This window comes from Arachis duranensis, chromosome 6 (assembly GCF_000817695.3).
Source record: "Arachis duranensis cultivar V14167 chromosome 6, aradu.V14167.gnm2.J7QH, whole genome shotgun sequence".
Lineage (NCBI taxonomy): Eukaryota > Viridiplantae > Streptophyta > Magnoliopsida > Fabales > Fabaceae > Arachis > Arachis duranensis.
The window spans coordinates 95,724,845-95,737,072 of NC_029777.3; the positions used below are offsets into that span (position 1 = coordinate 95,724,845).

Here is a 12,228-nt window from a genome sequence, read left to right on the forward strand (position 1 = left end):
ACATATTCTTCTTCCCTTTCCTGTCTCATGGCCACATGATCCCAGTGGTTGATATGGCCAAACTCTTCGCTTCAAGAGGGGTCAAGTCCACCATAGTCACCACCCCAGTAAACGCATCTCTCATCTCCAAAGCCATAGGCAAGTCCAAAACTCACAACAACAACAATATCCACATAGAAACCATCGAGTTTCCATGTTCTAAAGCTGGTTTACCAGAAGGGTGCGAAAATGGAGACTTAATCCCTTCGCCGGATAAATTTCCTGTGTTCTTCTTAGCTACCAGGTTGCTTCAAGAGCCATTCGAGAAGCTATTGCTTCAGCATAAACCTGATTGTGTCGTTGCTGATGTGTTCTTCCCTTGGGCTACTGATTCTGCTTCCATGGTTGGAATTCCCAGGATTGTGTTTAACGGGACTGGTCTTTTCTCCATGTGTGCTATCGAATGTATGAGACTCTATGAGCCGCAAAAGAATGTTTCTTCAGATTCGGAACCCTTTGTGATTCCCAATCTACCTGGCGAGATTAAAATGTTGAGGACGCAGTTGCCGCCTGCTTCGATCACCGGTGAAACAAACCCACTGACTGAATTCTTTAAGGAAGCCAATGAATCAGAGGGGGAGTGCTATGGCGTGGTTGTTAACAGCTTCTACGAACTCGAGAGCGTTTATGCAGATTATTCCAGGAATGGGCTTGGAAGAAAAGCGTGGCTTATTGGTCCTCTTTCTCTTTGCAATAAAGATACTGAAGAGAAATCTCAAAGAGGAAAAGATGCATCTATTGATGAAAACGAGTGTTTGAAGTGGCTCGACACAAAGAAGCCCAATTCAGTTGTGTATATTTGCTTCGGAAGTATAGCGAACTTTGAAGATTCTCAGCTTAGAGAAATTGCTTTGGGTCTTGAGGCTTCAGGGCAAGATTTCATTTGGGTGGTGAAAAACAACAAGAAAGAGGGAGAATCTAAGGAGGAATGGCTTCTGGAAGGGTTCGAGAAAAGAATGGAAGGAACGGGACTAATCATAAGAGGTTGGGCGCCACAAGTGTTGATTCTTGGGCACAAAGCAATAGGAGCGTTTGTAACGCATTGTGGTTGGAATTCGACTTTGGAAGGAGTGGCTGCTGGGGTGCCAATGGTAACTTGGCCTATGGGGGCAGAGCAATTTTACAATGAGAAATTGGTGACTGAGGTTCTTAAGATTGGTGTGCCTGTTGGTGTAAAAAAATGGGCAAGAATGGATAAGGTTAGTGTTGAATGGGAGGCAATAGAGAAGGCTGTGAAGAAGATAATGGTAGGAGAAGAAACAGAGGAAATGAGAATGAACGCGAACGTGTTGTCACAGTTGGCTAACGCTGCTGTTGAAAATGGAGGATCATCATACTCTGATTTGGGTGCACTCATTCATGAGTTGCTTTCCCTAAGGCATTGATGATATCGTCCACACAACAATGGAGAAGACTTTTGTGTTTGTTATGTCTACTTTTATTTAAGTTCATTGATTTGAGCTTATCTTGGGTCCTTTGGTTTTATTTTCTCTCTTAAAGATGTCAAATTTGCTTTATAAAACGTTAAGACATATGCAATAATGTGTATATATTTGTTGGTTAGTGAAGCGTAGTTATCATATTTAGTTTTAAACTTTTTTGCAAGTGGAAGAGGGCAATAATAAGAGAGAAAAGTTAAGGGGTTGGCTGTGTAAGGTGTATATGAATCAGGTAAAATTGTTTGTTTTTATTCGGATTCAACTCTAAATAATGATTGAGTCTATGTTTAAAATTATTATTTGGTTTTAAATTTGGTGAAATCTCACTATTTTCGGATCACACTAAGGCTTAGTTTGGTAAAGCTTTTACTTTTTAAAAGTAGCTTATAAAAGTTAACTTTTAAAAGATGGTTTTTTAAAAGTTGTAGCATTTATGTTTGGTAAATCAAATCAAAAACAACTTTTAATAAACATAAGCAACATCAATTGTGTTTGGTAAAATACCTTTTAAAATTTAAAAATACTATAATAGACATAAATGCAAACATTAAATTTGAAAATTAGTTAACATATGAGGTTATATTAGACTTTTAAATTTTGAAAAGCACAAGCCAACTTTGAAAAGCTCTATCCTAGGTGCTTTCAAAAGTACCTCGATCTTTTAAAAGCTGCAAGCACAAGCACATGATCTTTTTGATTTACCAAACACAAAATGAGGAGCTTGAGCTTTTAAAAAGCACAAGCACATCTTCAAAAAGCTTTACCAAACCAAGCCTAAAATTAGAACTAAATCGGTGAAGTCTGGGTGGGTCTTGATAAATTTTATGTCAAAAAATTTTGATATACTTATTTATAAAGAAGAAAAAAACATACTTGTTATTGAAAAGTTGATATTTATATTTGAACTTGAATTTGTTCATAAATTCTAATTTTATGTTTTTTTATCTATTTTCTAATTCAACAAGTGTCATTAAAAATAAAACAATAAGCTTATAATTAATATAACATAATATTAGAATTATTTTAAACTATATATACATTTTTTAGTCTTTTTAAGGTACACATGGGTCGAGTGAAGTCGAATTCGTCTTAACCCGGATCCGACCTTAAATAATGACCGAATCTATTTTTAAAACTGTTACTCGGATCTAGACTCACTAAAATCACACCAAATTAACTCCTAAAATGTTTAGATTCGGATCAGATCTTCAAATTGGGTCGTGTTATGTACACCCTAGTTGGTTGTTTATCTTTTTATTTTTTTATATTTTTTGTTTTAAAAAAATAAAAAATAAAATTAAAAATATATTTGATTCAAATAAATAAAAATATTTAATTGAAAATACGTTCTAAAACGCATAGAAATTCGAAACGATAATTTTATGTTTTTAGCACTTTTAATGTTAGAAGGTGAAAATATTTTCAAATGAAAATAATTGGATTGTAAGAAAATATGTGATTGTCTTATTTACTAATTGTAGAGATATGTATAGTTAAAAATCGAATCAGTAATTGAATCAGGTTGATATTAGTTTATTAGTTTAATTGGTTAATTATTGATTGAATTAGTCTCACATAAATAAAAATATAAAATAATAAAAAATTTAAAATTAAAATTTAAAATACATATTTATACTAATATTTTAAGAAAAATTAAGTTTCGAATTCTAAAAATAACTAATCCAAAGATAAACATAAAACAATATGAAACAATATAAAAATAACAGCTATACTAAATTTACAGAATCTATCCCCTATTCAACAATATAAAATTATAAATTCATAGCAAACCCTATAATATAGCACAAAAAAAAATTATAAACACCAATAATAAAAAACATCAATTCACCGTTAAACCTATATATATTACACGGCCAAGAATCAACAAATTATAATCAATCAACAACTCTAAAAAATAAACATATTCATAATCAACATCATTAGTTAATTATTTAGTTAATCAAATTATAACCCAATAAATGAATACTAAAAAAAATAAAAAAATGCTTGACGTTTTGTGTAACACCTTACCACATAAAGCTTTACGCTTAAGTCATAAAACAAACATAATGAAGTATTACGAAAAGGAAAATTTTATATTTGAGGAACCTTGAAAGAAAGCTTAAGCAACAAGTCACAAAAAAAAAGTGCATCACTCGCATGATCATAAACTTGCGTACGAAGAAAAGTAACGACACAAGAATATAATGAGAGCAGAGGGTCAAAAGATACATAACGTCAAACTCCTAGCTCGACCTGCAAAGCAAAGGCCGGCCGGAGAATATTTACGTAAATAAATATACACATATATAACCCACTAAACCTAAAATAAAGCATACACTTAGTTCTCCACCCAAAAGTAGGAGGATCAGATTAAAAATATATAGAAATATACACGGAGAATTTGTCTTATATACGGATAGCAAAATATCAAAACCAGCATCCTAACTTCGCTTGCTAAGTAAATCCAAACGCCTAACGAGGTGCCTATTGACTTGCATCTAAAAAACCACAAATATATGTATGGAATGAGAACCGGAGGTTCTCAACATGGTAACGGTGCCCACATAACTAATATATAATGTCTTGGAAAAGCTATAGGCGATCCTAGAACTTCCGACAATAGATTCAAACTTAAAACTAAAAATGAAAACCATAAACAGGGTAGGCTATCTAAGGTTCTTATTTCTAATTCCTTTCTAACTTAAGCCCTAAATTTTGCCTTCGTCCAATTCTCCAAAGCTCCAGTGCACAGACAAGCAATACAGATAAAGCAAACAAAAGTAGGATACAGATACAACCAACAGGACATATAGCAATTAAGCATGAATATCAATTACACAAACCCAAGAATGAAAAACCAAACAAGACACATAAATGCATATGATGCATGCCTTTTCTACTGGCCGTGAGCTCACATGTTGGTTACTTTGCCAGAACCTGACACATCTGGTAGCCAATCCAGATATTGTCCTCTTGAAAACCAGTGGGCGGTACACCACCACGAACCCCACCTGGCAGGCGATACACCACCATGAACCCCACCATTGCGAGCGGTACCGCCACGAACCTCGCAAGAACTTCAATTGGAAAACAACACACACACGTGGGCGGTACACCACCACGAACCCCACATAACATTCACTTTTATAAACATGTGGGCAGTACACCACCACGAATCCCACAAAGCATTCTTGTTTAAAAACATGTGGGCAGTAAACCACCTTGAATTCCACATTCGTTTCTGATACTGAGAAAGCGGTAAACCACCACAAACCTTGCCAGGTCAAGCTCAAAACAATTTTTCTTTTCCAATTTCGTTATAAATTATTCATTCATATCCATTCATAATCATCCAAGTTCAATATACATCATCATCATTATCATTATCATAACATCATCAATTATCTCTATCAAACACAATGCCAACACGAAAATCAATATGGCACCAACAATAGCCTCAAAGTCTCTAATATATAGGTGTAAGAACCGTGATTAATTAACTACCTAATTAGATAATTAAATTACCCAAAATGGGATCCGACAATTTAGAATGAGAATTGAAAGATTTAAATATGAATTTTGGGCTCAGTAGATTTTTCTGGGTCAAAAAATGTTTTTTCTGCGAAAAATCGAGAAAAACTGCAAACAGCTGCCGAACCGGTCGAACCGATTCAAGTCTGCCCGGTACTGTGTGAAAAAAATTTAAAACAGTAAAAATATTAGAAAAATATTAGAAGTAAAAAATCGGGCGTTAATTTTAAAGGTTTGGCCCAAAGTTGGGTCAAACGGGCTAAAAACGCTTACGGGTTGGACCGGGCCCAAGTTGGGTCAAGCCCAACATATAAATAAGTTCATTTAATGAACCCTTCAGCCACATAAACAACAAAACCCAGCTGAAGTGAGGTGAAAAATAGAGAAGGGTTTCCATTAAAATACTATTCACATCTCACTTCAATCTGCAATATCTCGAACTACAGTGCTTCGATTCGCGTGCCATCAGCGGCTACGCAAAGCTCTCGCCAAGCCCATCACTTCTATCTAAATATTGTGGTATGTTTCTCGAGATTCCCTGCCCAGTTTTGTGCCCTTGTGAAATTTGAATTTTGGGGTTTTGATTTTAAGTGAAATCTTGTGTTTAGGTACGCTCTATCCCTTGATTGACATTGGATTTGGCATCCAAAACTGTTGGGTAAGGTAAGAGGCTTTGAAACTCTTGTGAAATTTTGATTATGATGAGCCCTAGGTTGATAAGTTATTATTTATGTGTGTTATAGCTTGAGGTTGTGATTATTGGCAATTATTGGAGCTTGTTGATGCTTATTGGAGTTATATTGGTTGCTTGCTTATGGTTGGAAGCTTGAGTTGAGCTCAATTTTGAGTTTTGGTTCATATTGGAAATCGGCCAAGATATGGTTTTGGTTTCTTCTTTGTAGTATATAATATTTCTGGACACTTAGGCTAGTGACCCATAGGATAGGATTGAATTAAATTAGTTGTTGGAATTGTTGAGATATGATGCATGATGAATTGATGAGCTTTGGGTTATTATGATTAATTTTGATTGTTAATATTGATATATTAATGTTGAAGAGTGAGATTGAGGTTGAATGAGTTAATTATGATGATCGTGAATGATATAATAATGATGGATGATTGTGTAGATTGAAAGATGTTATAGTGTGATGTATGTGATGTTGAGGTTGATGATATTGAAATATGGGTAGAAAATTGGTATGAATGGTGAATTGTGACCCAAGAGGGTAGATTGTGCTATAAATGGAAGTTTGGTATTATTTTGGTTGGATGTGGTTTGAGTACTTGTGGAACTTGGTAAAAAGGGGATTTTTTGTGAACTTTGACGGGTCATAACTTGTGCCTTAGTTTTCAAAATTATTTCAAAGTTGTTTAGAATTAAAATTTATTGAAAACTCTTCAAATCGTTATGAAGTTTGTAAAATTTAGATTTTTATAGAGAGAGTTATGATCATTCAAAGTTTGGTGTCAAAATCTGAAATTCTACAAAGTTGCAGAATTTTGTGACTTCATGTATATACGCACGCACAGCCTTGTGCGTATGCACACCCCTGTGATTTTCGAACATGTGTGCACGAACAGCCTTGTGCGTACGCACACACAGGGGAATGGCCTCTGGTAAGAGAGCTAGCATAACCTGTGTGCGCACATGACCAATGGAGTTTTACAACCTCTGTGCACGCACACGTTGGGAATTGCAGTCTGTTGAGGGCGCGAGCACACCTTGTTCGAGCGAACAGAACTGAAAAATTTTGTACTTGTGTGTACGCACACCTCTATGCGTACGGACACTTTTTAAAAATTCTCCTAGGCGTGCGCATGCACACCCCTGTGCGTACGCACACGACCTGTTTCTCAAACTTAAACTTTATTTTCAACTATTTCACCTTCCTAACAAGATTGTAAGCTTTTGTGACTATATTTTAAGACTCTTGGGCTTAATTTTGAGCATTAAAACATCGGATAGGACCTAAGAGATTTAGTTGATACTATTTTGAAAAATTAGAAAATAGAGGCTTAGGTTTCGGGTGTACTGAGGATGGGTTTGATGGCGTGTGAAGGTAGATTGGTATATGAAATGAGAACTGATGAACTGCTGAGTTCGGAATAGAAATGTGAATTGACAGTAGTTGAGATGAGTCGATAACTTGGAATGGAAATGTTGATTTGATAGTGGTTGAGATGAGTCGAGGACTCGAATGTGCAATGGGGAATCATTGCTGTAGTGAAAATGTTTCTAAAGAACCACTAAACTATTATTTTATACTGAGATTGATGAGATGCTATGCGCCCGGCAGGGACGGTGGTTAATCCCACTTGTTGAGGCAGCGGCGGCGGCGTAAGGATGGTGGTTAATCCCGATTACATTGAGATGTGAGGTCTGTGGCAAGAGTAACCCGCTCGCATCCCTTCGTATGAATAGAGTGTGCAGGCACAAAATCTTGAACGGTGATCCGAGCACCATATCTCGGGGGTTCCCAATGATGATTCCGAAGGGCGACATCTCCATGGAGATGTGTCTGGTTGGCAGTTGAACTGACAATGTGATATCACAGTGATGAACGGATTTTTGTGTGATCTAGAATTTTACAATAAACTCTCGTTGCAAGTATAGTTTCTAGACCAACAATAATTCCTTCATACAAAAGTTTGGTTGTCACAGGTAACAAACCCCTAAAAATAATAACCGAAGTATTCAAACCTCGGGTTGTCTCTCAAGGAATTATAGGGAAGTGTACTTATAATTGGTTATGGAAAAGTATATTTTTGGAATTTTAAATGAGAAACAAGGAAATTAAATTGCAGTGGAAATTAAATGGAAAAAACGGTCTTGGCAAGGTTTTGTGGTCAAGGATCTCTATTTTTATCACTAACCACAACATGATAATTGCAATGATCAATCACACTAAGTCATCCTCTAACAAGTAAAGGAAAGTCAAGTGAGCTATATCAATCCAAGTCCGTAAGTCCTGCCTATTCACGAATTGAAGTAATGGAAGCTAGAGTTAATGGCTATCAATTATCAATCACTTGGACATTAGAAACTCAATAATTCCTAAGTTACCTTCCCAAGCCAAGAACATAAAATTCTACTCTAACATCCTTCCAAGCATTTTATCAAACACTTGGTAGGCAGAAAATAAAAGCATAGAAAATTAACAAGGAAAATAAATCTAAACAACCAATTGCAAGCGTCAATGACTAACAATTAAAGAGAGTAACAATAACCATGGAAAACATAAATTGCATTAATATGGAAATTGAATTTAACATCAAAGGTTCACAAACCAAATGGGGAAAATAAATAAATCAACAAGTGAAGATAAACTAAGATGCTAGAGTGATAAAAATGTATAATAGAAACTAAAATAAAGCAAGATAGAATTCTGAATTGGAGGAGAACTAAACCTAAAAACCTAAAACCTAGAATTATGAAAAGTGAATAATGATTGATTGAATGAATGAATGAAAGAATCCTCCACTCTGCAGCCTTTAATCGGTGTTTTCGGGCTTGAAACTGGGCCAAAAATAGCCCAGAAATCACCCCCTGTGATTTATGATACATACAGCACGTGGCTCCGTCACGCATACGCGTCGCTTGCTGCCGTACTATCCATGCGTACGCGTGCTTTGCACGTGCGCGTCATCTAACAGAAAGGCAACTATGGCAAATTATATATTATTTCGAAGCTCCGAATATTAGCTTTCCAACGCAACTGAAACCACCTTCTTTGGATCTCTGTAGCTCAAGTTATGTCTGATTTAGTACGAAGAGGTCAGGCTTGACAGCTTTGAAATTCCTTCAATTTCTTGTATTCCTTCTACTTTTGCATGCTTTCTTTCCATCCCCTACGTTATTCCTGCTCTGTATTCTCTGAAAACACTGAACACTCATATCACGGCATCGAATGGTAACAAGAGAGGATTAAAAATAGCAAATTTAAGGCCAAAGAAGCATATTTTCAATCATAGCACAAAATTAGGAAGAAAAATGTAAAACATGCGATTTCTATGAATAAGTGTGAGAATAATGGGTAAAATCTACTGAATTAAGCACAAGATAAACCGTAAAATAGCGATTTATCAATCTCCCCACACTTAAACATTAGCATGTCCTCATGCTAAGCTCAAGAGAACTAAAAGAGTGGAGGCAAAATGGTTGAACTTATGCAATGCAACCTATCTATATGAATGCAACTACATGCAAAAAAAATGATTCTACCTACTTGGTTAAAAGTAAATCAAATTCTCCAAAAACAAATATGAAATGGGTTTCACTAATTCAAATCATAAAAATGAAGTACAAATAGACTTGCAGAAAAAAATAGCTCATGAAAGCCGAGAACAAAGAATCGAACATCAAACCCTCACCGGAAGTGTATACACTCTAATCACTCAAGTGTTTAAGGTTCGATTCTCTAAAATCTCTACTAATATTACATTCTAAGGCTTGCTCTTCTTCTACCAATCAACAAAGAATTAATGCATAGATACACATATCAAGAGGTCTTTTAAGGGTTGTAATGGGGTTAGGATCAAGGTAGGAATGTATTTGGTTAAGTGGACTAAAATTCGAATTCTTGATTAACCTAAACTTACCACCTAACCTAAGACAATCCATGTAATTACAATGCAAAATCTAACTACCCATTAACTATGTTTACCATATATTCATGCATCCGAATTTGAGTACAACTCATATGCATTGCTATCATTTACTCTGGGGCATTTTGTCCCTTTTTTATTTATTTGCTCTTTTGCTTTTCTTTTTCTCTTTTTTTCTTTCTCTTTTGTCTTTCTCAATGTATATGATTAAGGTATTTCATGCATAAACATGTCCTCAACATTCTTTTTCACATTTTCATAAGAATATACAACACCCAATTCTCAAACCAACGTTTCCAAACCCAATTTCTCCACACTTAATTCATGAGCACTCTCACTAGTCTAAGCTAACCAAGGACTCAAATTAAGGATATTTATTGTTTTAAGCCTAGATTTAATGATGTGCTATAATAAAGAACAAAATGGGTAATATAGGCTCAATATGGGGTTGCAAGGGTAATGATAGGGTAGGGCCATATGGATATGTGAGCCATAGTGAAACAAGGCCTCAATCATATAAGTGTATGCATACATTAAACCATGAAAATATAGAATCAAGTAAGACAGAGATCACAATTTTAGGGAGAACAACACACACCAAAAACAGAATATTGGTTGATAAAATGCAACCAATCATAATAGGCTCAAAATCTCATTGGTTTTGTGTGTTTAAGCTCTAAACCATGTTCCAAAATAAAATTTCTTCAAACAAGTTTAACAAAAGTTTTAATTCAAGTTAGTGAAATTCTATAAAAGGTTTCTTAAAAAAGAAAATATTACTTCAACCAAGTAGTGGTAAAATATGCACGAAATCTAACAAACATGCAATTAAACATGCAAATGCAACAACTAATTTAACAAAAAAAATTTAGACAGGAAAGTAACTAACCCACGGAGATCAGTATCGACCTCCCCAGACTTAAAGATTGCACCGTCCTCGGTGCATGCTGAGATGTGCAAGTGGACGGGTTGCTACAACTGATGCTTTTCGCCAAAGATTGTGCGACGGGACTTATTTGACTCCCCATTTAGAAGTGTTCTGTTCCCCTTCTTGGTGGCCATCATGAAAGAAGAGAAAAAGGAAGAGAAGTAACCCAGAAACAAAGATATGAAAACAAATAGAATGTGGGTGGGTTGATGCCAAATAATGAGGATCTCAACTACATGGTAGCTACAACATGCAAGTAAGAAAATAGTAGAAGCAAATGGCATATAAATAGTGCAAAAATTGCAATAATGGGGGAGAGAGTGTGGGTCTGAGAGACAATATAAGTGCATATCAATGCAAATAGAATACAAGTATAAAAAGTAGCATTGACTTATAATTAATAACACCCAACAGTTTAAAACAAGTCACGAAGCACCAAAATAAATCAAGAAAAGATGCAACAGTTGAATAAGAACAGTTAACACCAATGGTAAAATAGAAAATTAGAAAAAGGGATAAAAATAGGAATAAAATTAAAATGCAATGAAGGAAAGTATGCAAATGCAACATGTAAAAGAGAATGAAAGAGAATAAGGATGAGAAGGGGGAAGAAGAATGAAGTAGGATTGAGAGAGAATTAGGATTTGGGAGGAGGGAATAATTGAAACTGGGTGGCGCGCTAGTGAAGTGAGGCGACGCATGCGACGGACGCGCACGCGTACGCGTGGACGCACAAGAATGGAGGGACGTGTAAGCGTCCGGTGCGCGGACGTGTGCCTCAAGTTGTGCCATTGGCGCGAGTCCAGCCTCGCTTACGCACAACTCTCTGTCTATTTTGTGCTGGGGCCAAGCTTGCACGCGACGCGTGTGCGTCATGGACGCACACGCGTGGATGGTCATGGGTGGAAAAGGGCGCGCACGCATCAGGGACGCGTATGCGTGGGTGAATTTGTGCCTCTAGCACAGTACCAGCCCCAGACCAGCACAACTCTCTGGTCAAAACACAGATTTATGCCAAATTCCTCATCCACGTGAACACGCCATAGACGCGTACGCGTGGGTCGCCAAAAGTGGAAACGACGCGCACGCGTACGGTATGCGTACGCGTGGGCTTGATTGTGCCTAAAGCACGTTTTTTGCGCAACTCCCGCGCAACTCTCTGTTCAATCTAACATATTGCGCATTCACATATGACGCGCACGTGTACGAGATGCTCGCGCGTCGAATGCTGCTTTTTTTTTTTTCAAAATGCAGGTGATGATGCAGAATGAATGAGTGAACACTGATAAAAAAATAAAACAAAATAAAACTAAGAATGAAAAGGAACGATCATACCATGGTGGGTTGTCTCCTACCTAGCACTTTTAGTTATTGTCCTTAAGTTGGACATTTGGTGAGCTCCTTGTTATGGTGGCTTGTGCTTGTACTAATCCTTGAATCCCCACCAATGTTTGTAATTCCAATAGCCTCCGGGATCCCAAACTAGGTGCAAAGAGCCTTCAAGTAAGTTAAAGCAAGTGACAAGGCCCTAAGAGTGTTGATTGCTAGACTGAATTTCGGGGTCCCAAAACTTGCTTTTCCACCTGTCTTCTTGTTGATCATCATTGTTCCAACCGGGTGGCAAGCAGTCCAAATTCTCACTAAGGCATCCAAACAACTTCCTAGACCCATTAATCGACC

General features: G+C 36.5%; 1 protein-coding gene across 1 annotated transcript; it reads left to right on the forward strand.

The window, feature by feature from the left end:
* On the forward strand, positions 1–1,728 carry LOC107494783 (scopoletin glucosyltransferase; the record flags this gene model as incomplete). The annotated part of the gene is given in 1 exon segment (XM_016115820.3): positions 1–1,728. A coding segment is annotated over 1 exon segment (1,424 nt), but the record flags the coding sequence as incomplete, so codon positions are not given.
* Positions 1,729–12,228: the final 10,500 nt, after the last annotated feature.